The sequence below is a fragment of the Seriola dumerili genome, unplaced genomic scaffold (assembly GCF_002260705.1).
Source record: "Seriola dumerili isolate Sdu_G_001 unplaced genomic scaffold, Sdu_1.0 BDQW01000674.1, whole genome shotgun sequence".
NCBI classification, from domain to species: domain Eukaryota; kingdom Metazoa; phylum Chordata; class Actinopteri; order Carangiformes; family Carangidae; genus Seriola; species Seriola dumerili.
The window spans coordinates 921532-948842 of NW_019174929.1; the positions used below are offsets into that span (position 1 = coordinate 921532).

Here is a 27311-nt window from a genome sequence, read left to right on the forward strand (position 1 = left end):
AAGATTAAAGCTGGAAAATGTTTTTCTTATTCTGTATCAGATAGCTTTAAGATGATCTTTATAATCTTTTTTTTTAAATGTAATTCTAGCACATTTAAGATGAACAACAATAATAAACAACATCAAGTTAATGTAAAAAAATTAAAATTAATTAAATAATGTAACAATTTTTTCCAACTGATGCCTGTTTAAATCTGCCACTTTGAACCAGTGAGAAAAGCTCAGACAAAACACAAACACAGAATTCCCTCATGTGAAATAGTTATTAGTTAGTTTTACAACTTTGGCAAAAAAAATCATGTGTTCATGTAGAACCAGATTGCGAATAATAAGAGGCTGATATTCAGTGCATGTAAACATCTCCAGTGCAGCTACAGTACAGTTTGATAACAGAGCGTTTCTCAGCTATCTCAATCATCAACCGTAAAGGTCAGGTTTGGGTGTCAGTCCCTTAGAAATGAAGAACAAAGGCTTCTGTCTACACTCACTATTTACACTGATGTTCAACAATCATACAGGCTGTAATCCATTGTAGGAATGTAGAGATATACCAGTTTCTTCACAGGGAGAAGCTTTAAGAAACCAGAATGCAAAATAAACCTAAAATATGTTATGTTTAGACTGAACGACATGACATACTTCACTTTTCCTTTATTGGAAAATCTCATTCTCTTGTACATTTATGTTTTACTGTGAGGCTCCTAACATCAACAGTGTGATGGAGGGAATCGCTGTAAAAAAAAAAAAAAAAAAAAAAAATGATGTAGCAAGAAGCCCTGTAGTGGCTCTAATAGCTCTTACACTTGAACTGACTAATGCACTTGTTCCAGAATTTGAGGGCATAAATGTGTTTTACAAGTAACTTCACTGGACATCTGCAGAGAATGATTGCACTCTTTTTTTTTTCTATCTGGTTTTGTCTCGAGTTCATAGTGAAGCAGAAGCCAAGCGGGAGAACCTCATTTTTGAGTTTTGGGTGGCTATGTTCATTGTGAACCAACTCCATAAATGTCTTAAACATTCACAGGAAATGAGTCGGCAACGATTTTTGACAAATTGATATAAAGCAGAAGTACCAAGCATTTGATGGTTCCATCTTCTCAAATGTGAGAATTTGCAGCTTTTTCCTTGTCTTAGTATTGTGGTAAATATCTTTGGGTTTTAGACTGTTGGGTCATTTGTTTCCTTTCCCTAGTTCCATTTTCACAAGTGTGAAGATTTGCTGCTATAATTAATTCAGTATCTTTGGGTTTGGAGTGCTGGACGGACAAAACAAGAAATTTCAGTGTTAAATCTTGGGCTTTGAGAAACTGCAGATGACACCACTAAACACAAAACTAAACTCTCCCACATAACTAACCAGGCCAGCAAAATAACTGGTTCATCCCAAACTCCCCTATTTGAACTGTGCACCCAGTCAGTAATCAGGAAAGCCACCCTGATCAAGCAGGACCCCTCTCACCACACCCACCAATCCTTCCAGTTACTGCCATATATTTACTTTGTATGGCTTTTCCAAGTTGAAAAGGCAGAATTTAAGAAGCATGAGTTGTGAAAAATACATGCAGAAATCCTTGCTATGTCTTATTATGGTTGTTTAGGTCATCAAGTGTTGATTTAGACACTGAAGGTCCCATTGGAGGTTATGGCAACTTATTTTTGGGTGTGGTATCTCAGAGGTTGGTCCACAGCGGAGTATGACAATACACTCCATTGTTATTCACAACAGTGGGAGCCTGTCCCAGGTTCCTTGGAGAAAGGATGCTGAGGGCCAAATTGGATTTCTGACTGAATGAGGAATCAGCTGCTTGGGGACTGTCTAGAGAAAGCTGAGCCACCGTCTCTTTGTGGGTCTGCTGCTGGAGTGCCATTCATATGTCGCAGATCCTCCGGACTCATTGAGATTCAGAGGAGAGTTCACTCTGGCCAGGTGGAGGGCTCCTCCAGCTGCTGAACAGCACAAATCTGCTCAGGGGTCACACTATAAACATTTAATCCTTTCCCTGCTGCTTTGAGTGACAGGAGCACACCATAAAGAGTTAATTTTCTCAGCTGTCTCTTGGCCTTGCTACACCTGCGGACTTTATCCACTATTTCTATGAAGAACTTTTCACATGTGCAAATGGTGCTGTAGAATTAAGGAGGAATACTTTAATGTCTGGGGATTTGATAGACTGACAAGTGAACAAGCCTTTCTTACAGGGTAAATGAAATTAACTTAATAGGCATTGTAAAACACTGAACCAAACATAAATGCAGAAAAACTGAGAATGAAATGGTTCAAACGGTTTCTTTTCTGAAAACAGCTACAGGTTGATTACTAGTTTTGGGAAGCAGATTTGAATTAAAATCTTATATAAACTGAGGACAAATCAAAGTTAGTATTGTAAATGATGGAATCAGCATGTCCTACTTTTTAATTGCCACAAAGACAAAAATTGTCTGTCATATATTATTTGTGGAAGATCATTTTTATATTTGTTTGCGGAAAAATTTAGCACCTCGTGAATTCAGGTGGGAAAAGCAGAGTTTAGAGTCTAAAGCATTTTTAGTCCTGAATGTCTACAGTCACAATTTTTTCAGCAATTGTTTTGCAGTGCAAACACAGGCAAGAAAAAAAGAATGAGGACCAGCCAGGACCCACTGAGCTTTTTTTCAGCCTGGTGAAAAGAATGAATAATTCAACAGTAAGCAAGCTTTCAGCTGGCCATTTGTGTGCTTTGATCTACGAATCAGGAGTTTGCATGAATGCCTGTATTGTCATGTTATGTTTCCACAGTGTGTGAATTATTGAAAATAGTGCAGGCCCCTGCCTCATCTGGTAAAGTTTACACTGCAGGCCCACTGGGTAGACTAGTTGGGATTGTAAATCCCCAGATGTTGTTTGTTTGTCCTGTGAGGTTGAATGACTGGGTTCACTCAGTCTGGCCTCGCCTAAATGTTCAGTGTGAAAAGAGCTCCGGGGGCAACCTTCAACAAACTCCAACTTGACGTCAAACCCCACCCCTCCCTTCTCCACTCCGCTCAGTTGAACAACAAAATGTGTAGGCGTGGCACGCAGCCAGGTGCTACAGGTATCAAAGCTCTCACGATGCTGACAAGTGTATTCACTATATTTTTATTTAAACTCACAGAGCTTTGATAAAAACTGTATTACTCACATTTTGTGTGATTAGACTCAGCACAAACAACAACAAAAAATGCAACAACACTGATAATCAGTTAATCTTTGGGTTTAGAGGTTTTTTTTGTCTTCTGTGATATTAAATTGAATTTTTGGGATTCAGACTCTTGAGTGGACAAAAAATGACATTTGAAGTCATCATGAACACTGGAATGTTGTCATTGTTTAGTCATTGATGACATGTTATGGACCAAACAATTAATTAATCGGTAGATTAATCATTACTTGCTCTACTAGGTGGAAATACTGGGTTTTGAGGATTGCAATTGAAGCTGCTATACCCAGCACACTTGAGCGGTACATGAGAGCGCTGGTACCTCAACAGATGAGGCGTCACACTAGCTACTTTGTTTCCATTATACAGACAACAGAATGATAGAAAAGCATCTAGCACTGTTCTCTTGTCTCTGGATGAATCCAAAGTGTCTGCTATGTTCTTCCCTTTTATGCCCCTGAGCTTTACTTTTGTGCTCCATCACATTCTGTGATCCCTGATGTGTGACCATTGACAGAAAATGCCTTTCCTTCTGATTACCTGAGATACAGCTTATTAGCACATGTGCGATACGTTGCGGTTCCATTGTGTCATAATAAAAGTAAGACCTTTAATTGATAATGAATGAATGATGTAGAAAAATATTTCATTATATTGAGGGTTTGGTGCATTTAATTGAGGAGCAGAGCAGACCCATGGCACTGGTTGGCTACAGCTGGACACATAATTAGAGTGCCTCCTTACCTATAATTTGTGTAATAGTTTTGGTTGGCGGCATGTTATTACCATATGAAAGGGCTAAGCAGGGGTCATGTGCATTGCTACAGCAATAAGGGCAGAGCTGAGGGCAGAAGAATGTTTGGAGCCGTTGTTAATTGGAGATCTCTACAAAGCTATGCTTTAATTATAATTTAGTCAGAGCTGCACTGTTTTAAACCCAATATATTCAGTTGCCATTATTTTCTGTAATAGTATGAACAGCTAGGTCTGTTTCCTTTCAAAGCGTCAGGCTTTGAAGAGAATGAGATTGAATTAGATTAATTTGAAAGGCTGTGCTGCTGCTGCCAGTTTTTTTCATGCTAATGTCACATGGTGTTTTCACAGGGAAATTGGATCTGGTTTGTTTAGGAGATGTACATACCTTCTGTTTTGCAAGGTTGCAGCTTATAGTTTATAGCTTTGTGTATGAATCCATGACTACTTCCTACAAATATTGTGAATAAAGCTACACATTAGCCAGGTAGCTTTAAATTTTTGTTATTCACAATTTGCTTGCTCAGAAGTTCAAACGTATTTATTGACTTGTGGTTTAAAAAAAATCATCAAACAATTTCTGACTTAATTATATTCAATTTTATTTGTGCAGCGGCAAATCATAATATACATTATTACTTAACTGTAGCACATAATCTTTTTCTGGAGCTTAACAGCAGTAATTAGCAGTAGACAGTAAACTATTACCTGCCTACAATTTATCAGTCAATCAAATTTTACATGGTGAAAAATTGATAAGCTATTAAAGATATAAAAATATTCAATCCACCCCACTAAGAAAGGAAACTAAAACCAGAAGCAATCACACTACAACACACTTAGACCTTACTAAATGTTCAGACCGAAGAATCATACACACATCATTTTTTTACACACTCAGAAACTGGTGCTCACGCACCTGTAGAAATGATCCCATGATGTGGTTTCTCTGTATATTTTCTAAATTTTCACTTCTCCCATGGTATTCTGGGTTTATCTTTAAATGTTTTTGTTGGAGATATTTGGTCCTTTTTTGTTATTTTAAAACACCTTTCGCTCTGTTTTCTTGTTCACACAGGTCGAAATGAGCTGATAGCTAGATACATCAAGCTTCGGACCGGGAAGACGAGGACTCGTAAGCAGGTAAGACAGAGATGTCTCTGTTGCATGAGTGTCAGAGGGCTGTCAAATCTGAATGTGCGCAGACTGTTGCCTTTGTTTCTGCAGGAGAGAAACAAAGCTCACAGAGAATAACACAATTCTGTTGAAGAGACTTCTGAGGCTGACAAGTCCCGTCACTGTTGTGTTGCATGAACAGATGTCCCTGGATTATGACATTTCCAAAATTGTCCATTTAACTCTTACTTGTAAGAACATAAGAACTGTAGCTGTACTAGGTTTGTACAGAAATTGATTCTTCAATCTCCCCTTTTAAAAGCTTTTATATACAGCATGTCAACCTTTCATTTAAAATGCAGCCTTTCATTTTCTACATACAACAGATCTAAGACCATTGTTGTCATCAAAAAAGTAGAAGAGAAACCACTGTGGCTTAGCAGTGCAAGTATTCCTCCTTATGACTACATCACGGAGGCTTGTGCACTCGGCCGGAGTAGAGGCCTTTATTAATAGGAAGGTCGAAGCCTTAATAGATTGGTACCATCTCTGATCAAAGACTGTTTGCTGTAGTCAGTGTTGGAGAGTGCATCCTGCCTTCTGCAACACGCTGTGTGCACTGCAGACACACTACTCCTACCACAGAGTTGAGCTCAGATTTCTGACTCAAACTGTGATGAATTTATTAACCTGCACTGTAATATGTCAGGTAAATGTCATATAAATAATATGTAAATAAAATTGAAGTCAGGGCTCTTGGTCTTTCTCTTAAATATATATAATCATAGGAGTTATACTTGATGTTGATTCTTGTATTCAAATGACCTGTTAATGAGCAGCTCTGATGGTGCTTCAGTCACAGTATGAAACCCACTGACTGATCCTCCCTCTAAACAGGAAATTCCCTGTATGACTACTGACTTGAATGACAATGATAAACAAGCCAGTGTCTACAGTGACATTCGATCACTGTGTGTGAATTGATCAGTCTGGGCCAGAAAGGCTGTGTGGTTTCTCTCTCAGTGATTCTTCTCCTCAACACAGAACCAGAATGAGAGAGATAGTTGTTTACCTAGAGCTACACCAAGAAACACACATCTGTTTCTCCTGTTAGTTTAAATGCATGATGTGTGTGTAGTTGCTGTTATTTATATTAAGGCTGCAACTACCAGTTTTCATTAGAGCTGAAATGTTAAATTGATCGAGGTTAAATTCGTCTGCAGCAATTTTGATAATGGAACAATCATTTAAATAATTTTTTAAGCAAATCTGTCAAAAAAATTCACCAGTTTCATCTTCTCAAATTCTTTACTGGTTTCCTGAGTCTTCTGTGATAGAAACAATTTTTCTTATGTTGGTTGGACAAAACAAACTGTCTGTCTTGGGCTTTAGGAAATTATGTTTGACATTTTTTTTGGTATTTTCTTACATTTTCTAGTCTAACCGATCAATCAAAAACATAATTGTCTGTTTAATCTGAAATGAAAATAATCGATAGTGGCAGCTGTTATTTTAATTATCAGTTAATTTTCAGATTATTTTCTTGATTTTTTTGTCAATAAAATGCTAGAAAACAGTGACAAATGGTAAGTAAGTAATTTTCCATTGTCTTTAAATGTCGTTTTTCTTCCAACCAGCAGTCTGAAGCCCAAAGATGTTGAATTTAAACTAATATAAAACAAAGAAAATCCTCACATTGGAGGAAGCTGGAAACAACGAACTTTTGCTTGAAAAATTATGGAAATGACTGATTATAGTAGTAAGTAGTAGTAATAGTTGCTGATTAATTTCCTGTTGATTAATTATAATAATCCTGCTAGAAAAGGTGTGATTTGCGTGAATAGTGCCAGAAGAGAACTTAAATACACCCTTCAAACCTGTCATCAACACACGACTCTTTCAAATTGCTACTTGCACTGTTGAATGTGAGAATATTAAATAATTTTGAACTGTGTGAACGTGAGAGGTAAACTTGGCTGTTGAAATGCCTTGCCCAGCTCCCGTAAGAATACTAGACTAGCCAATTCTCATTCAGCACACAGCAGATCACATCTGTGTGCTCTTAATGTGTGCTAAAGGGGCCTGCATCCTCCTTAATCAGTTCACTTAAGTGACGACAACACACAGCATAACACTTTATTGGCTGTTAGCTTGTTGTGTGGTTTGCACATGCTTCTGTTATGCACCTTATCTCCATCAAGTGTTTTTTAAACAAAGAAATGTGTAATCTATCTTTTTTTTGGTTTTTCTTGTTTTTTTATTTTCCCTTTTTCTCTTTTTTTTAATGGAGGTGTCTAGTCACATACAGGTCTTAGCAAGAAAGAAAGTTCGAGAAATCCAAGCTGCCATTAAGGTACGTCTGGCTTTGCCCAGTTGTAGGGGGCTTTTCATTGCCATGGTTACAGGCTCTTCCTTTGTTTTCCTCCCCTCCCCTACCCCGCAGGTGTCTAGTCACATTCAGGTTCTTGCCAGAAGGAAATCTCGTGAGTTTCATTCCAAGCTAAAGGTATGCGCTTTTCTGCTTTTGGGCTTGTTGGTTGCTGTGCGTCTTAACTTCCTGTTTCCTGTGGTGACAGAGTGAATGCCTGGTGCTCTGATTCTCCCTAACTGCTGACTGTAGTCTGTTCAGATTTTCTAATCCCCCTGCACCTTCTCACTCCATCTCTCACCCATACTCAGACATGCTGTCACTGTCCTGTCCACTTGTTTCATCCATATTCACTTTTCTTCACGGCCTTTGCTTTGAGAGCGGCTGTTCATCATATCAATAACTTACTACAGTATAGTGAAGACATTTTACTTTTTTTTCCACTAATGAAAGAAATGGATTAATAGCAAACACTCCAAAGCAAATGTTACTGGTAGTTTCTATGATTAGTTTTTGATTGTACAAGAGCCTGACCGATATTGGATTTTTGATGCCTTTACTGATGCTGAGAGTTTAAAAATCTGACAACTATACTGAATATTGGCCAACATTTGCTAACTAACACATAATATGTAAAAGATGTCAGTAAGCATTCCTTAAATTTATGTTCAATTTTTTTTATTTGTTTTGTTTGTTTATTGTTTGTTTTTAATGAATTGTGACCAATATACAGTATGTAAATTATACGGTTGAACAAGAATTTAGCCATGCTAGCAACTCTGTAAGACTGCTCTTAAACACAGCAGTGCTTTGAGCTAATAGCTCACATCAGGATGCTAACATATTTTGAAAGGTCTGACCTGATGGTAGCGCTAAACAAAAAGCAAGGGGATCACTAAAAATCTCTAAATTCATCCTGAGGGGGGCATGAATGTGCGTCCCATATGTCACAGCAATTTATCCAATAGTTGAGACATTTCTCTGAAAACCATAAATTTCAACCTCATTGTGGCGCTAGTTGAAAAGTCAGGGGATCACTTAACTCAGTAGGATTCATCCTCTGGAGACCATGAATGTATGTACCAAATTTCATGGCAATCCATTAGAAATTTGTTGCGATATCTCTGTCTGGACCAAAGTGGTGGACAGATTGATGCGAGCATTGCTTAAAAAAACGCTCCTCTTTTTGCATTTCTGTCCTGCAGTTTCTTGTTACCTGATGTATGATGATCATAATAAGATGACAACGGCGAATTTTATCGGCTCGGTTTATTTATTGGTCAGGCTCTAATTTTTACTCTCCATATCTGTAAACATTTAGTAAAACCACAGTTAATGTGCAAATGTCGGGAAGCATGCTGGCATTGGCTGTTGGTGAGTGGCTGAGAGCTGAAGGTCAGAGGAAATTGGTCTGCTTACATCTCTCACTAAGCAGAGTTCGTTAAAAAAAAATGGGGCTTGGCAAAGGGGGCTTGTGTTGAAAAAAAATGAAAAGGCGATTACACCTCTACCTCCTTTGACAATATAACCCAACTTTTCCCCGCTGTCAAAGGCTCAGTTGTGCACATTCAGAGTGGAGAATGGCCGTGAAGCTGGCTGTTTCTGAAATGCCCTCTCTGCTTTCTTGTTCTCCCTTCTATCTGTTGATAACTCCAGGCTCTCACAATGCCATGGCTGTCAGTCGCTTTCCCTCTCCCAGTCCAGATGTCGTCATTTCATAGCTCCTGTCAATTATTTTAGCAATAGTGAAATCCGTTAAAATCACTAAAGAATGGCATATTAAAATGGGAGAACCATTGTAAAAGAAGTAATCTTGAATAATATTGACTGTAATATAAGGTATTTTATGAAGTAATGCTTGTAAATCAAATACTCCACCTATGTGCAATTTTCTTCTTTACTTGGGGAGCCTAGTATACGTTTTGACTTTCACACTTTGCTCCACTCCCGTATTCAACACGAATTAATGACCCCTCATTAATCTGTGTGTGTGTGTGTGTGTGTGTGTGTGTGTGTGTGTGTTGAGAGACAGACAGAGTCAGACAGGCAGCTAGCCACATGAATGCCTGGTCTTTCAGGGGCACAGGCGGCAGTCTGAAGAAAAACAGACAGCTTTTGTATGAATCCCTGTCTTTTCTCATTTAAAGCAAATTAGAGTTCAGTGGCAAAGAGAAGTACAAGTGTGCCCTTCATTTTAGGGGGCATCAATGGAAACCTGCTGTTTCTGGTCTTGTCTATGGCGTTTTAGTGAAATTACAGTCATTATGTTACTGTTCTGTTGTTTTGTCTCGAGTGAAGACTGCTGATCAGATTGTGAAAATTATAGAGAGCAAGACATTCGCCACAGAGACCAAGGATAATTTGTAAATACAAATTTTATAATCCTTTGTTATGAAGTATTCATTACACATCTGTGTTTGTTGTACTGTGTGAAGAAAGCTAGACACTGGTCAAATTGAAGAATTTTTATTTATTTATTTATTTTTTACTGATGATTTCAGCTGTAACATTGAAACTTTTTCATGCATAGCTCAGACTTTAAGAGTTTGAAAATGTTGAATTACTCTAATTTACAATTTTACAATAAAACCCTGTTTGTTTGCATTTAGGTTACAAGCATGGTAAGTATTCATTTTCTGTTTGTGCTTTAATTAGGGCCTGCCTCATCCTTCGGCTGCTAGTTTTGCATTTGTGCTCCTGCCATAGTGACACAATAGCTGCTGCCCAGTGTTTTCCCAGTTTATTGGTGTCTCTGTGCGTCATCACATTGCTACACACTTATATTGTAGCTTGACTCTGTTCCACCAACATCTTATGCCAGCATGCTTACCTTTAACGTCTGCCACCAGTGAGTCTGCATGGGTTTGCTAGCATGTATGGTGTGTGTGCATTTCTGAATTTTGCAGGGCCAGTATAACTTAAAATAACCTTGTTAATGCACTTTAACAAAGGACTATGTCCAAAACAACATACAATGCTGCAATTAGTGCTCTTCTGCAGACCTTTTTGGTTCTCCATGAATTACTATTCCATAAATTAAGCCATTTACAATTCATGCAGATACAATCTGATCATTTAAAGATCTCTTGTCCAAAGATTAAAGGAAAGGAACTGAGTGGAGCTGAAAGATCCTTAAACTAGCATGATTTGTGTCCTTCAGTTCAGAGAAATTCTTTGCGATGTTTCAGTGTGTTTTGACATGCAGACAAATGCAGCCTTGATAGAAGTATTGCTGAATGAGTTTTTTTAAAAGTATTTTAGCGGTGGATTAGTCAACAAGCAAACTCATTTAAGTGCATACCACTTCTAACCACTGTACAGTAGAATTCAATGGTAATTGTTTGGCACATTCCTTTAAAAAAAAAGCCTACACTTAAATAGCAATACTGATGCATCTTCTTTTAACCTGCTTGCTGTTTACTGTTGTGAGAGAGGTCAGTGGTGCTTTCAGTGTGTTGTTTAGAGTCTGGTTGTTGCTACCTCTGCAACATACCCCACCTCCCCTTTCTGTGTGAGTGCTAAGCCTTTTGTGACTGCTGTTTAAGGACCAAGCCGTGAAGGACAAAGCCCTCCAGAGCATGGCCTCCATGTCCTCGGCTCAGATCGTCTCTGCCACGGCTATTCACAACAAGCTCGGCCTGCCAGGCATCCCGCGCCCAGCCTTCCCTGGAGCAGGGGTAAGAGCCTCAACGGCACCACTTTTGATCCATCCAGTCCAGCTTCACCCAGGGCAGCCATGGGGCCAAACACACCGACACCCGGGCCAAATCACATTACACACCACAGCTTATCTTCCCCTATCAGATAAGCACATGATCAAAAGGAGTGGTAGTCAAGATAACTACATCCACTGAACATGGAGCTAAAAGCCATTTTGATCTTGTCGCTCACAGCTGCTCACAATTGGATGTTGTTTTTTCTTTGTTGTTCTTTGCTGTCTATTTATACATCTAATTCTCTAGTTATGGCAGGGTATGATATCGGCTGGTCAGCCAGGATCATCACAAGAGTAAGTATCAGACTTTGGTGTCAGAAAAGAAAACCTAAACTCTCTTAAAGCAATGAGTTTAATATGTTGTTCTGGGAAGTTGTTTTTTTCCTAATGGGATCTACCTTTCTCTGCTCCAGTATTAAGCCTTTCACCCAGCAAGCCTATCCCACCCAGCCAACAGTCACAACAGCCATTTCAAGTAAGAATTTACTAATTTACTACTCTGTCAACTTCTTTGTACAACAGCTGCACAACATAATAAATGTGCTAACTGTACAGCAGTCTGTGAAACTCACTCCCTCTCCACTTCATCTTTTCCCTACTTGGTTTGAAACATTTCAGAGCCTCCTAGCTTCTTACTGTAAAACAAATATGCTGATAGACAGAGGTCTGCTTAGAGATAGCAGTGACAATAAAGGTGGGTTTGATACTTTGAACCTACTTGCCTTTCCCCCAGAGCACCTTATCTACTGTGTAGCTCCAGGAGGGATGAAGTTAATGACTTTAAGGATAATCTAGTTTGAGACTAAAATCAAATGGTTTTCAGCAACTCATATTTTTTTCTCAGCTACATTTACTTTACTTTTTGAAAATTTCAAATTCTTTAGCAGCCAAGGTTTATTTTTTAATTGTAAGATTTTAAGCACTTCATGTTCCTCAAACATTATCTATTAGAAGAGAGAAATAACCAAAACTGCAGAAAATCCTGTGATGCAACATATTAAGTCTCTGTTCAAACTTGCAAATTTAAACTGGATGAAAAAAAAGAAAGGCAACATGCACTAAAACATGCAAAAAAATGCACAGACCACCGATTTAATCCTATACATCTTCATCAGGTTTTTGTGAAAAAAAGTTGTATGTATTTGTTATCTCTTGCCTAGAACTTGCTACAAACAATACAAGTAACAATCTGGAAGTAAGAAAATATTGATGAATCCCACAAACAAAGTTACCCACAAGGTATGAATAGATCTATACATACAAACATTTCCCCATATGTGGCATTGCTATGACCTAAAAGAAATGCTTTCATGGACAGGTACAGCTGTAATTTGCACATAAATATTTAATTCATTTTGGTTTTACAGTTTCCTGTGCAGTTTTATTTAAAGTAATGAGTACTATTGCCAATAACATCAGGACAGGAGGAAATCTGAGTCCCAACAGATGTCCTCAAAAAAACAAAACAAAAGAAAAAACAAAACCTTAAACTATATCTAATATCACATAAAGGTATTATTTGCTTTGAAACATATTCATGCTGTGAAACAACCCACAGAGAGGATGACTCTTATTCTGGTTTTTACTTCAGGTTACGAGCCCACAGCAGCTCCAGCGCCCACAGCACCAGCATGGCAGGGCCGCTCCATTGGTACATCTAAACTCCGACTGGTGGAGTTCTCCGCCTTCCTCGAGCAACAGAGGGACCCAGACTCAGTGAGTGGGGCATTATACTAAAGCATGAAATATCACTATCTCATGGTGTTAATTCCCACTTCTTATCATCCAGTCCTTTCCTCTATGAATACACTGGGACATTTTCCCAGGCACACAGTCAGCTGAGAGGAGGCCAAAACAAGCTGAGAAGAGAGAAGTCTGGCCTGTAGGGACGCACGGCAGGAAAACCTGCAGTAATAATGAACGACTGTATATTAATCAGTTCCCTAAAAGGCATGCCAGAACTATATTTAAACTGCAGACTTCAGCTCAGCAGGACAATCCACAGACTCGGTGTGGACTGCGAGTTAACAAATCAGCAGCTTGCATTTTTTTCGATTTTTTTTCCGATTCCTTTATTGTCATTGCACAGAGTACAGTACAACTGAGTGGCAATGTAGACAGTGCATTCACTCATAACAAACAGCAATTAAAACAGAAGAATTTAAAGTGCAGAATCTATAAATAAATTATAAAATGTATACATTTGAACAATAAGATATAAAAACAATACGATGCAGTAAAAAAAGCAGCTGAGTTATTGCATTTGAGGATATTGCACTTTTGCTGAGTTACAGTGGTTCTATGTTCAAGAAGTGCAATTAGGAATATATACATATAAAAAGGTGCATTGTTCTGTGTTCCAGACAGTCAGTGTAAGTGTTTGGCAGTGTTCAGTTCTCATGTGGCTCTGGGGTAGAAGCCAGGGTGTCCAAGGTGGGATGGGTCTTTCAGTATGTTGGCTGCTCTACTGAGGCAGCAGGAGCTGAATAAGTTCTCTAAAGAGGGCAGTGAACAGCTGATGATCTTCTGGGCAATATTCATGACCCTCTGAAGGGCTCTCCTGTCCGCTGCTGAGCATCTGGTATACCACGCAGAGATGCAGTACATCAGCACACTCTTGATGGAACATGGGCAACCTGCGTACCCAGGATTTTGAAAATGGGGACCCTTTCCACACAGTCTCGCTTAATGTATAATGGATCAGGTTCTCCACTATTCATCTGAAAGTCTGTTATGAGTTCAGACCACAGTGGTGTCGTCCGTGAACTTGATGATGATGGTGTTGGTGGGATGAGTGGGGGCACAGTAATGACTGTAGAGGGCATAGAGAAGGCAGGTGGCAGGTGGGTTAGGAAAGTCCTAAATCAGTAAGTTTAGTGACCAGTCTGCTCACGATGACAGTGTTAAAGTTGAAGTCTATGAGAAGCATCCTCACATAGCTCCTCTGGTGTTCAAGGCGGTTCAGTGCAGTGTGAAGAGCAGTGGCAATGGCATCCTCTGTAGACCTTTTTGCCCTGTAGGAAAACCGGTGTGGGCCGAAGGTAGGTGGGAGGCTGACTTTGATTTCCTGCAGGACCAGTCTTGAAACACTTCATGATGAAAGGTGTAAGTGCGAGCAGACGGTAGTCATCGAACCCGCTGCTTTCACCTCATAGTGAGCAAAAAAAAAAAAAAAACAAGTTCCAGCGAGGCGTTATCGTTGACAGTTGTGCAGTTGCTGGACTTGTAGTTGGTAATGTGCTGGATGCCCTGCCACACCTACCGTGGGTTGTTGTTGGTGAAGTGGCCCTCAATCTTCCTCTTGCAGGCCACGTTAGCCTCCCTGATGTCTGTCTTCAGGTTGGCTCCAGAAGCTCTGTATATACAGACCTGAAGCTGGCGTTACAGTTCTTGAGAGTTTTGACGTCCTTTTCATCCAAGGCTTCTGGTTGGGATACACCCGGATGCTGGGGTTAAGAGTACGGATAAGTGATCTGACTGGCCTTCGCATGGTAGTGTTGTTGACCTTATGTCTTAAACCGTTATTGTAAACTTTGTGAGTTTTGAGTAAACTTTCTCAAGTGGCCCCAAAAACAGCACATTTGATGTGTTTGAATTTTGGGAGAACTGCCTTTACTTCATGGTTAAAATCACAGCTAATGTTATTATTTGCTTTAGCAATTCTTTTAATGTTTCTCCACATTTTCCTGTGCCCTTTCTTTTGGTATTGATATCACATGACAACAGCCATTAATCTTACATGCAGCATTGCCCTGAAGGCTACATACTAGAGTGGCTGTTCCGTGAGCTTTTAGACTGAAGTGCAGGGCCACATGAAAGGTTTCATACGGTCACGACAAGGGCAAAAACCTCTGAAAATCAAATGTTGTTCTCAGATTTTATGCTCCTTTTTCTGCTTTTGGCCATGCATCAAAACCAAATATTCTCAGTTGAAAAGTTTAAAGGAATAGAGCAAAAATCTCTGTATTATTTCATTCCATATTGTCAATTTAGGTTGATTGTAGTTGCCTTTGATGCAGAAATATTGCTTTTCATTTGAGTGAAGACTGAATTACACTATTACCTTTTGACAAAATGATTTTTTTTTACTGTATGGGTTTAGCTCATTTAATTTTGAGATAGATGTATCTTTGTCAGACTTTCTTGGTTTCACAACTGTCTTGTTTATAATTTCACACGTTAATCTTATAGAATTTGGGTGAAGCAGTCGCGCATTTCCCGGCTTGGTTTAATACAAATAAAGGGATCAGTTTGTTTTTGGCTTTAGTGGAGCAGAAAGGCATTGCCTAATTTGTACATCATAAAATAGAAAAGAGGCCTAAAACCTTGCAGACAGCCAAATAAAAAGCAATGATGTGTAGGCTTATTTCTCATCTAATTCTGGCTACCACTTGCTTATTATGGTGGTTATTTGTCAGAATTGGTTTATTTTACTTCAACAACCCTTTCTGGATATTGATATTTGATACTGTTTTAGGTTGCTTCTATGTCTTTTTATGTGAGATTCTAATTTTAAATTCAGACAAGATGGACTGTATTTTACTTTTCTAAATCACAATAATGCAACCTGAAAAAGATTATTCTTTTTAAAGACCAGATTGAAAATATGTTTCTAATACCATTTCCTATTTACTTTTTCAGTACAACAAGCACCTATTTGTACATATCGGGCAGACAAATCATTCCTACAGTGACGCCCTGCTGGAGTCGGTGGACATTCGTCAGATTTATGATAAATTTCCAGAAAAGAAAGGAGGACTGAAGGAGCTGTACGGAAAAGGTCCCCAGAATTCCTTCTTCCTTATAAAATTCTGGGTGAGTGTTATTTGTCAGCCACACTGATTAAATTAATAAGTATCATATAAAACGGCAGTGTTGCAGCTTGATGATGTTACGCACGCACACACGCACGCACACACACACACACAGATCTTAAGATGATTGGTAACGTTTTGCACATAGTCAAATGTTTGACAGCAGAATCGTGTTCAGTAACATTCTGTTCAGGTTCGTCTTTAGTGATTAGGTGTAATCAAACTACACAGAGAAGACTGCTCTCTTAATGTTTGCAGAATGCACTGTGCTATATTTGGACTTGCATAGCAGGAGAGCTTTTGATCAAAGCACTCACTAATTCAATGTAATATCTCCAAACAATGGAGTGACCCAGTTGCACTCCTAATGGCTGTTTAAACATTGCATGTATTTCCTCCTTGATGCAAAATGCTAACTAGCGGCAGCCAACAAAGTAGGGACCGTATGCACTTGGACCAAGTCCCCTCAAATCTTTTGAAGTGACCGACCAATCTAAATTTCAAATGAAAGACAGAATCTGCACAATAATGAATGTATAACTGCTTTGCTTAATGAAGGAGGAGAATGTTGTAGGAGGATGTCTCCTCTTTTTGTATCCATAATGAACAGGATGTTCAGGGCATAGAAAGGCTGCCCTCTGGGAGCAGACCCGTTCAACCTTATAAATCAGTCTTTTAATGTAACTTCATTTAATCCTCTTTAGAATCTTGTTTCCAATATGGACACATTAACATGCTTATTCAGATGTGGGCTGAGATATTCTAATTTGATATGCCATGGACATGCATAATCTCCACAGCCCTGTGATCACAAATTCTTAATTTAACACATTTTTCAGTTACCAGATGTAAACCAAATTCTGGCTCCCTTTAAAAGTGCACATATGTGCTGTGTTCCAGTTCAATACTACTGTATGCGCTGTATGTACAGGTTTCTCCACTTGATAGATATTTTTATAATAGCAATGTATCAAATGACAAAACAATGTGTGTGTTCAGTGATGAACCTAAAGAAAAGTATCACCTGAATCTGCAGCTGTCCAGTCTGCAACTTTACTGTTTGTGTTCACTCTCGCTGCTGTTCAAGCATTGTTTTCTGCTGCAGCAGGCAGATGTTTTCAGACCAAAAGCTCTAAACTCTGCTGTTTGACAGGTTTATCTATGTATTGCTTATTCCTCTAAAGTGGACCCTAAACAAAAAATGTGCATTGACATGCAATGCTCTCTTTTTTTTTTTCTGCTCGCTAGGCTGACTTGAACTGCAACATTCAAGATGATACTGGATCTTTCTATGGAGTCACTAGTCAGTATGAGAGCTCGGAGAACATGACCATTACATGTTCAACAAAGGTCTGCTCCTTTGGCAAACAGGTGGTCGAGAAAGTTGAGGTACGGACTCAAATCTTTCCATCCTGTGATTCGGAACAATGCCTAAAAAGCTGTGAACTACAATGAGAAAATGCACCACACATTTGTATTTTACCTTTCTGTTGTATACTTCTTTTTTATCTCCTTAAACTTTTCTCTTGTTCCTCAGACTGAATATGCACGCTTTGAGAATGGACGCTTTGTCTACCGAATAAGCCGGTCTCCCATGTGTGAATACATGATCAACTTCATCCATAAGCTAAAACATCTACCAGAGAAATATATGATGAACAGTGTGCTGGAGAACTTCACTATCTTATTGGTAATCACCTCACTGACCTGAGTGGGTGAGGTCCCTCCCCAGGATCCTCATTCTTCTTCTTCTTCTTCTTCGTCTTCTCTTTGCTGTCAAGGGTGTGTTGGTGGCTCCAGCTGGCTTTATAAAAAAATGGGGGGGTGGGGGTGGTTTGGCTGAGCCTTGAGATGAGTTCCTCTCGCTGGTCTCACATTCCTCTCATTCCACAGGGGATGAAACGCCATGTGAGGAGCCTCATTATCTGCAGGGGAAAAGGGAGGATAAGAGGAGGCAGGAGAAACCCCTGTTATTAGCCCTCACATGGGGTCTTAAAATGTCATTCACCACTACTGACAAAGCAAAAAGTAAATAAAAAGACAGGCACAGATCCATATGTGGGGGTGCGCACTCAAGATGGCAAGCAGGGCCCCCATTTCCCAAAAGCATGTAAAAGCTAGGATGATTGTAAAATCCACCTCACAAAGTCTTTAAGCTTTTAGAAATGATGCAGGGAAAACAAAAAAGGTTTTATTTTGGTTCATTTTAAAGTCTATACCTTAATCCAACCACTGATGCTCTCTGTTAAATGACGTTTAAATTAATAATCAAAAATTAACTTAACAATTGACATGCGCAATCAATCTAATATTTTCCGTCATCATTGCCCTCTCCCTCTACATATGTCTTTTGCTTTCCTGATGTTATATTTTCAGGTTCTATATATTCACTTTTCTTTTTAATTTATGTTGTGTATCTTTATATTTTCCACAAGCTAATACACCCCAGGTAAAATACAGATAAGTTGATATTCATGTCAGATGAGGTGGATACTCATTAAACTCTTCATGGCTTGTTTCTGGGTTGAGTATATCTGCCTCAAGTAGCGCTTTAATCAATCCTCTTACCTTCTTAAACCTACACGAATTAAACTCTCTGACTGTGGACTGATCATGCTTTGAATGATTCCAAGTGTAAAACATTTCTTTGTGTTGTTTATAATTTTTAAGTTATCTGATTTTAAGAAGCTCTCAACAGCATCACATGCGCTCTTTATTGCTACTTTATGTGTAAGAAAAAAGAAAAAAAAAAGACTGAAAATCAATCAATATCAGGAATCAGTGAGTCAGGAATCAGGAATGGCTGATGGGTGTGTCTATATCCTTTTATGGTTACCCGCGGGAGGGGTCATGAGGCTCTGCACTCGCGCCCAGCTAGCTACACGGAGATTGAAATTTATGAAACAGACCTACACATATGCACGACTTCATAACACTGACAAGAAGAACGCATATTTCAGTCTTTTGTTTTAATTTTGAGTTTCTTACATCTGACTGCTGGTGTTTTGGTTCTATACCTATATGTTGATGGTTTTTAAAACAAGCAAAGTCCTTTTTCTCTCTCGTGTCTGTCCACACTAATTACACTGCCTCTCAACTAGAAAGTGACTCTTTTTCGTCTTTTCGTTTGCAGGTGGTGACGAATAGAGATACCCAGGAGACGCTGCTATGTATGGCGTGTGTGTTTGAGGTTTCAAACAGCGAGCACGGCGCCCAGCATCATATCTACAGACTGGTCAAGGAATGAGAGCTTCCCTTCAACCCCCTTCTTTTCATAGACTTACCAACCTCAAAACAAGTGGCAGTGCCTCTACCTGAAAGTCACACCTACAATGCTTTTTGGTCATGGTATCGGGTGAAGTCAGTTGTTTTAAATTTGTTTTGATATAAGTGTTTGTTATTTGACTGCAGCTGTGAATTGCGGTACAGTTGTTTTATGTTTAAATACGGGAATTCGCGTTTAAAAGATGTTGAGTTGGTCTCTGTTGAGTATAAATGTGGCCGTTCTTAAAGAATTTACTAGATTCATTTGGTAAATGGAAATATGTGTGTTGTCTTCTTCTGCTTTGTTACGTAGACTAAAGGAAAAAAAAACAAAAAAAAAAAAACAGATGCTGGCCTTTTCTACCAGCAACCTGATGTGGTCTTTGTAATATGTTTGAGTGTGTTTTTATATGTCTGTAGTTCATAATTTATGAGCATACATACTGTAGATATACAGACATGCACCCACAGTCAATAGATTTTCCAAAGAAACAATACTAACACAACACTACATATATAGTAGCTGAAAGCAAGTGGTTGTGAATATTGCAAAATTACAGTTATATTAAAAAAAAAAAAAATCAGCTTTCAGAAGTATATTTATCCCCGTTGAAGCACTCCAAGTCTTAGACACTAAGAGCAGAATGAATGCACTGTGAAAATACTACAAATGTTTTGCCTGCGTCTGCTCCTTAAATGTAGAGAAGTCTTACCACCTGCTAAGCATTTCTGTGCTGCAAACGAGTCTTTCCTCTGTGACAACTGATAAGAGAATTTTTAGGTTTTAGACAGGTGAAAGTACTGCTAAAAATTACACTAACCGGACTCTCATCTTGTCCAAAAGCACTTTGTTCCCCTTCCTGGACTTGCCTTAGTAATGTTTTTTTTTTGTTTTGTTTTTTTTTGTTAGAGCTGTGGTTTTAGAACAGGTTAAATATCATGACACTATAAATCACTTGTAGACAGCAGGCTTTGTTCAATATGCTGTGGCTTTGCCCCTTGAAAGACTCAGAATATCTTTTCCCCTCTGGGATCACGGTGTAATAACTCCAAGCCAGAGAGTTGCTGCCTTCATGTTCACACTATGTTCACATGTTTCTGTGGCCTACACCGATCCTGAGCCTTAAACATGTTATACCTGTGTGTGAACTCCAAAAGATGCCACTAAAACTGTGATCTCTACGTGGGAATACTCTTCATACGTTTGCATTGTGTAAGAAATTCACAATACAATCTGCCAAAGTGTAAGTGTACAGTGCCTTAGAATATATTCTAATATTACCATTTGTTTTGTTTTAAGTCTAAAAATCAGTTAAGTGGATGAGACGGGCAAAAATGTCTCACTGCTTGTACTTGGTACATTTCCACATCTGAGAAATTGTTTCTTATAATTGGTACAGTCCTAAAAATACAGTTTTTGTTGGTTTTTCAGAGGCAGCATACTAATGTTAAATTACGTTTGCAAAATTAAGGTCAAAAACGGTCATAATACAGGTTATATTTTTCTCTAACTGTAATATGTTCCTCAAATGTCAGCCTTTTTCTGAGAGTGTACTACAAACACAGACCGACTGCCTTTCCTGTTGTAAAAGACCAAAAATACAGAGATACAGTCAATCTTTTGTCATGTCCTGCATGGTAGCAAGGAAGTGCCTTTGGTTTAAATTTTTTCCAGCTTCAAAAAGATCAAACACAAACTAAAAATTAAATGTTGCTAGACCAAAAATGAGACATAAGTGAAACCAATCACCACATTGCCTTTTCAAAGGATTATAATGACAGCAGGGGAAAGCTGGTTACTGGTAAAATAAATAAATGGTATAATCATTTTTATTACATTGTAAATTGATTTCACAAATGATGTATTTGAAGAAAACCTATTTCTTTGCTTGAGGTCAAAGACTGAAAAACCTGCTGATAACATACAGCCGCTGACTGCATGCAGGATGTCAACTCCAAAAACACTGCAGCTGTCTGCTTCTTGCACACTTGCAGGTTCAAGTGTTTTGTTTTGGGTTTTTTTAAAAAAAGAAACATTGGGGTTTCCTCTTTCCCGCGACCACGTGCTCGCACGATGTGAAAACCACAGAAAACATCAGACTCTCTCAATGTTACCTTTGACGATGCAGACACAGCTGTGATGTCGACGAGGCAGGGACCAACACGAGCTTTTATCATTTATTATCTCTCACAATGAAAAGTGAAAGTTTATTTAACAGTAAGTCTACAGAACAATTTGGAACTGTTTTAATGTGGCTAAAGCTGAAATTGTTTCCAAAACCTGTTTGAGATGCTGTTTCAGAAACTAATTTTTCACAACTGCCAGTGTGGACGAGGCCGTCAAGGTTAATATACTTTTCACCGTAAGGACCATAGATGCTCAGACATTTACTGTTTCTTAAAAAAATAAAAAGTTACAATCATCTAAAGTATTTTAATAGAAGAAGCTCTAAATAATTGCAGACAATGTCTCTGGTGGACGCAGATAAAGTTCAATCATTCAGTATTTTTGCCACAGTCCTGTGGACACTGTGGGGTTTTAATAGGCTTTTTTATGTTTACCCTGTGTATCCGTTCACATTTATTGATTACTTAGTGAGATGTTCCTGTTTTCTTATTGTACTTGTATACAGTTGTACTTGGTTTTGTGATGACATTGTCTGTATATTGCAAGCCCAATAAGATGGTAATGATGTTACTGCTGCACTGCTGGTACATTTTAACATGTCGTTTCAACACTTAAAAAAAAAACAGCAGGGCTGATGCCTTCCATGGCATGAATGTCTGGTGGACCATTTGAAGAGAAAATGGACACACACACACACACACACACACACACACGCGCGCGCACACAGAAAAATCAGCTAAGTCAAGGAATCATGCTACAAACATATCAGCAGTTTAGCTCTTGTTATTTGTAATTCTGTTGAAGAGTAGGTACTGGTACCTTTTTGTTTTATGACCATTTTCAGATGGTGGCTTTAAATGATTCTTCACATAGCTCACATATAGTTGTCATACACACATTTGGGTTTTGTGTGCAGATGTTTTTTTTTGTTTGTTTGTTTTTTTTTTTGTAAAAAGGTGCTTTGTACAAAATTATCTTAGCTTTTCTTGGTACAGATGTGTGATATATTTCCATATCCATGACAGTAAAGTGTTGGAGCAAAGGAGAGAAAAGAGGCTTTGCTATGTTTCTGTGTTCTGCGTATGGTCGTGTCTTTGCTCCGTAACATTATGATGCCTTCTTGATAATAGTAGTTATTTTGTAGCTTTCTAGATACTTTGTATGTATGCAATATTGAAGTTAAATAAATCTGAAAAATACTGACTCCTTTTTGTTGTCACTTCAGTGAAGCATTTAATATAATTATTGTGCTGAAGCAATAACCATAGCAGTATTTTCAGGCACGCGATGGTCGATTCTGAGCAGTCGGGTCTGATGCACCGTGTTTAACTCTTTGACTGCAAAGCCCTCAGGTCAACAGTAGATGGAGCCTGTCACTCGCTTTATGTTTAACTGCCCATGTCCCTGCATCACACAGACATGAGGATACAGATGTAGAGCACTGTAGTAACCGAAACCATCACTAAAGGGACAACATGCCAAATTAAAAGCAAATACATCAGGCACCAGCAAATATGGCGCGTGTGTAAAGTGTAACCACATAACATTTGAGAGCAAACCTCTGGCGCTGCAATTAAAATATTTCATAGAGAACAAAAATTGTTTCGATTTTAAAGAAGGACTGACAGAATAAAGTCCTTACTGGTGATTATTTTGAACATGCAGTACAAACACAAAGTTTTAGTGATAAATCAGCATGCTGTGTTTGTCTAATGAAACTGGAAATACTGGCCCGTTGTTCTGCTTTGTTCACACACAATGATTAAAGAAAAACTTAAAACAGAAATCATCAATAAAGTCCTCAAACGAGAAAACCTTTCCCCGTTTAGAAGTGGCTCATAAAGGTGATTGTGGACCAAATTATTTCTGGTTAGAGAGGCACTCCAACTCAGTAGCTGCTGCAAATTATCCACAGGGCGGCGGCTTAGAACTGGAAGATTTAGTCCTGTTGACCATTTGGAGCCTAAAGATTTGTTATCTCCTCTGAACAGATTATACTTTCAGCCATGTTTGTCTTAGTGTGGGATTTCAATTTCAATTTACAGTCCAAAAACTGATTAGTCTTTGTAGCACATTGCGCCACCATGTGGACATTTGTAGCATATTACACTTTCACTGATGTGAGAGGTATAGAAAATTCTTATTTTGTGGTTCAAAGCCATTTTTCATGTGTACATATAAAACTCTAACTGCTCCAAATTTTGATATAATTTTAGTTTAAATTTTTTAGATATTCATCATTATACACATTGTGTTTCATTGAAATGACAAATTTATAGGATTGTGCACTTTTGGTGCTTCATAGTTTCAGGGATGGTCTGACGAGGCTCTGTAGTATAAAGTGGTTAAAGCAGAGACACTGAGGACTTCAACTACTACTGTCACCAAAACCCAGTGTTGAAGGGGGGGTTTAAAGGCAAATCACATATACGCACTACATGCATGTGCAAAAACCTCTTAAACCACAAGTGTCTTTGGATTTGCTTTACTTGCTTGTGAGTAACAAGACTCCAGCAGAGACACAGAGCAGCACTGACAACCCAACAAAATCAGATGTAAAGTATGTCTTCCAGGTGTTTCTTCAAGATACAACTTTCTTTACCAACAAAGGGTCACAAGTTCAAGACTCACCAAGGCTGAAGTCTGAGGGTGGCTCTGCCGATAGCCAATGAGAAGAAAACAAGAGAAGCTAAAGGCAAACAATTATGAGAGAGTCCTCAACAAAGACAAAAGATGACAACATCTTTTAACACAGTATCACTGAAATATCAGTCACAGCCTCATCTAACACTTGTACAACATTAAATTCATTCTCAGCTGCTCTCCTTTAATACTCTTTACCTGTTGTACAATGTTTTTTAACCCTCCAGGTGTCCTGACTGTAAACCTTTAAATCACTTGTGGATCTGAAAATATCATTTACACTATGAAGAGTCTGAGCCCTGTTACTCATATCGACAGCAAACTGAGTCTGAATATCTCCGCTGAACACAAAAGTGTAACTCAACAGAAAGAGAGGTCACCACTGCTCTGCTCAGATTGATCTTTGTTTCACTTTTGTGTCACTGCTGATGTTTCAGAAGCAACAGCTTGGTGCGGCATCAGATCCAAAAAAAAAACATCACTATTTGAGCTCCTGTAGATGTTTTAGCCAAATTGGTTTCACAGGATGAGTTCAGTCCCTGGCTGGTAATCATCTCTCACTGCACATAAAAATAACAAGTCAAGGATCAAGTACAATATTTTCTCCTAACTCAGAGGGCGAGAGACAGCAGGGGTAACCAGCTGTAACCATTTCTACTTGACACCACTACGAAAACATTTAGTTCCAAAACAACCTTCTTTTACAGATGCAAACATGGACTGCTCAAAAAGCCCTGCGGTCATAGAACAAAGTGAAAAAAGGTAAATATATAAAACCACTGCGTGTACTGGTTCAAACCTGACTGCACTACATGGTCAGTGCACTAGAGCAGAATCAGACAAAATAAAACCTATAAAGTTTTGTAAGGATTTTTATGGGAGCTGGAAGACCAAACAACAGCATACGGGTTTGTCCAGGCTTGGTGTCTTTCTGTCCCTATGCGGTCGATCAATAAATATTCTATATAATGCACAATCCAGCTTAAAAAAAACATTGCTACAAGGACTATTAAAACGTAGTTGCAGTGCCTTGTCAGCTCAGTAAAATTTTGAATGAAGAATCCAACCATAATTTTTGATCCTATTAATTATCTCATGGTGGTTTAAACACTGGTTTGAATCGGGGAAATATTCATGACATTTATCACATAAACCCTGAGGTTACATCAAGGAGCAGAGATTGCTGCCATAACACAGTACAGCTCCAGGATACTGGACAAAACTGTTGGCAAACTGGTTTTTAATCCTGTGCATTTACAACTGAAATCATCTGGGCTTCAGCCTGTGGCTCATCTCAACACAAAGCCACACATCACAATATGAAGTCCTCTTTACCGACACTTGCTAGTGGTCATGTGACCACCGCAGTGTTTCCTTGACTCAGCATCAGGAAAGTGCACAAGAGGACACATGGGGCTCCAAACCTCCAGCCCCGTCCGCAACTTCTCAGATGTGTCTGGGACGCAGCGCGCATGCACACTGAGGAAATGAGTCCGGACACCGCTGCGTTTTCTCCAGACATCCGTTTCAAGAACTGCTGTTTTCTTTCTTTATTCAGAAGAGACACAGTTTAACAGTAATCGATGATGGAGTCGGAGGAGAGTAAGATATCGGTGTGGGTCTGCAGAGAGGAGAAGCTCATCCACGGCTTGTCAAAGCGCACAACCTGCGCTGATGTTATTAAAGTGCTTCTGGAAGACCAAAACTCACAGCACGGACTTTCTGCAGCGCAGTCGTACTGCATCGTGGAGAAATGGAGAGGTTTCGAGAGGATTTTGCCGAACAAAACAAAGATTTTACGGCTTTGGGTCGCGTGGGGAGAGGAGCAGGGGAACGTGAAGTTTGTGCTGGTGAAAAGCGAGGCGTCTTTGGCGAACCACGGAGCCCGGAGCGCGGAGGCGCGTGTGGTGCTCAGCAAACAGAGCCCCTGTGTCACCAAGGGCACCGCGCGGTCTCCCATGGGGGGCATCTCACCTGAAAAACAGCGTCGGATTGTGAGGAAAGCTTTCAGAAAGTTGGAGAAGATCAACAAAAGGAAGGCGCGCGCGGCGCACAGAGACGCGTCCTCTGCGGAGAAGATGGAAACTTTGGTTCATGTTGTGGTTTCTCAGGATCACACGATCCGCCAGCAGATCCAGAGGATTAAGGAGCTGGACGCCGAGATCGAAAGGTGTGAGGCAAAGGTGCATTTTGACAGAATCAAAAGACACGGGATTAATTATGTTCAGGACACGTATTTGGTGGATGCTGCTGCAGCTTCCAGCCGAGAGGAAGACAAACTCTGTTCAACTGAGACACTTGCCAAGTTTGAAGAGTATGTCCGGCGCTGTGAGGAGGTGGTTCGACTACAAGAGGAGCTGTGGGAGCAGGACGCTCTCATAGAGATCCTCACGGTGCAGATCCAGGAGGAGCTGAACCACCGCTGGATGCAGCGGAGGACAGAGGGCGCACAATCTGTCCCCAGCACCGAGGCAGAGACAACATCAGAAAACGAGCTGTTTTTGGAAGAAGAGAGGATCAAAACGCAGCTAGATGCGAGTTTATACATCGGTCTGCGCCTCAACACGGATTTAGAAGCTATTAGGAGCGATTTAGAGCTGACCCAGGAGATTTGCAGGGCGAGGGAGAAGGAGATGAGGGATTTGCTGGAGGAAGTGAACACTTTGGACATAGAGGAAGGGACAGCCAGCGAGGAAAGATGTAGCCACGAGAAGGATGATAAGACGGGGATGATGAGCACTTTGGAGAGGAAAAGCGAGTGGGTGGAGCAGGCCAGGGGTCTGTCAAAAGCTCACAGCGTGAACGACGACGACTCAGACACTGGCTTAAGTTCTCTGCACAGTCAGGACTCAGACAGCCACCCCGTGTGGGAGTCTCTGGTTTAGAGTTTTACCAGCTTATCTGTTCTTTAACTAGAGAGAAAATAAGAACCTCTACAGTCTCAGGGATCATAATTACTCTGAAGTAAACGAAAATTCAGTGTAATAATTCCACATGGATGACAGTGAATTGAAACTGAACCCATCTTACTTCATGGTGTTTTTTTTTTTTTATATTTGTATGGCATCATTATAATCCCCATATTATTATTTTTTACATCCTTCTTAAACCAGTTTAAGAACAAATACAGTTTTTTTTTATTAAAAGCTGTTGTTTTGATATATATAAATAAAAAATACTGGTTTTGAGTTCATGTGTCTCTATTCTCTTGTGAATGTCTCATACAGGACTGCAGGCTGCAGGTTAAGAGATGAGATGATGACATCATTGTATGAAATATGCCAAAATCAGATCATTTCCACAACTTCTTCAGAGACAGCAGGGTGACACA

The 27311-nt window shown here is 39.4% G+C and overlaps 2 protein-coding genes across 2 annotated transcripts in view; both read left to right on the forward strand.

Annotated features, from left to right (window-relative positions):
• tead1 (TEA domain transcription factor 1) overlaps window positions 1-19800 on the forward strand; it is a 48836-nt gene extending 29036 nt beyond the window's left edge. The window contains exons 4-14 of the mRNA XM_022765370.1: window positions 5011-5075; window positions 7492-7554; window positions 10026-10037; window positions 10962-11093; window positions 11379-11425; window positions 11545-11606; window positions 12723-12847; window positions 15773-15946; window positions 17194-17334; window positions 17483-17635; window positions 19079-19800. Of these exons, the coding sequence (XP_022621091.1) occupies window positions 5011-5075; window positions 7492-7554; window positions 10026-10037; window positions 10962-11093; window positions 11379-11425; window positions 11545-11606; window positions 12723-12847; window positions 15773-15946; window positions 17194-17334; window positions 17483-17635; window positions 19079-19192 (1088 nt within the window). The 3' untranslated portion in view covers window positions 19193-19800. The remainder of the gene's footprint in view (window positions 1-5010; window positions 5076-7491; window positions 7555-10025; window positions 10038-10961; window positions 11094-11378; window positions 11426-11544; window positions 11607-12722; window positions 12848-15772; window positions 15947-17193; window positions 17335-17482; window positions 17636-19078) is intronic.
• A 5766-nt stretch (window positions 19801-25566) lies between these two features.
• Window positions 25567-26865, forward strand: LOC111236595 (ras association domain-containing protein 10-like). Its single transcript, XM_022765392.1, has one exon. The coding sequence runs from the start codon at window positions 25567-25569 to the stop codon at window positions 26863-26865; it is 1299 nt and encodes a 432-aa protein (XP_022621113.1).
• The last annotated feature ends 446 nt before the right edge of the window (window positions 26866-27311 follow it).

Coding starts and splice junctions, on each gene's coding strand:
- LOC111236595 (XM_022765392.1), top strand. CDS start 25,567: ATGGAGTCGGAGGAGAGTAAGATATCGGTGTGGGTCTGCAGAGAGGAG.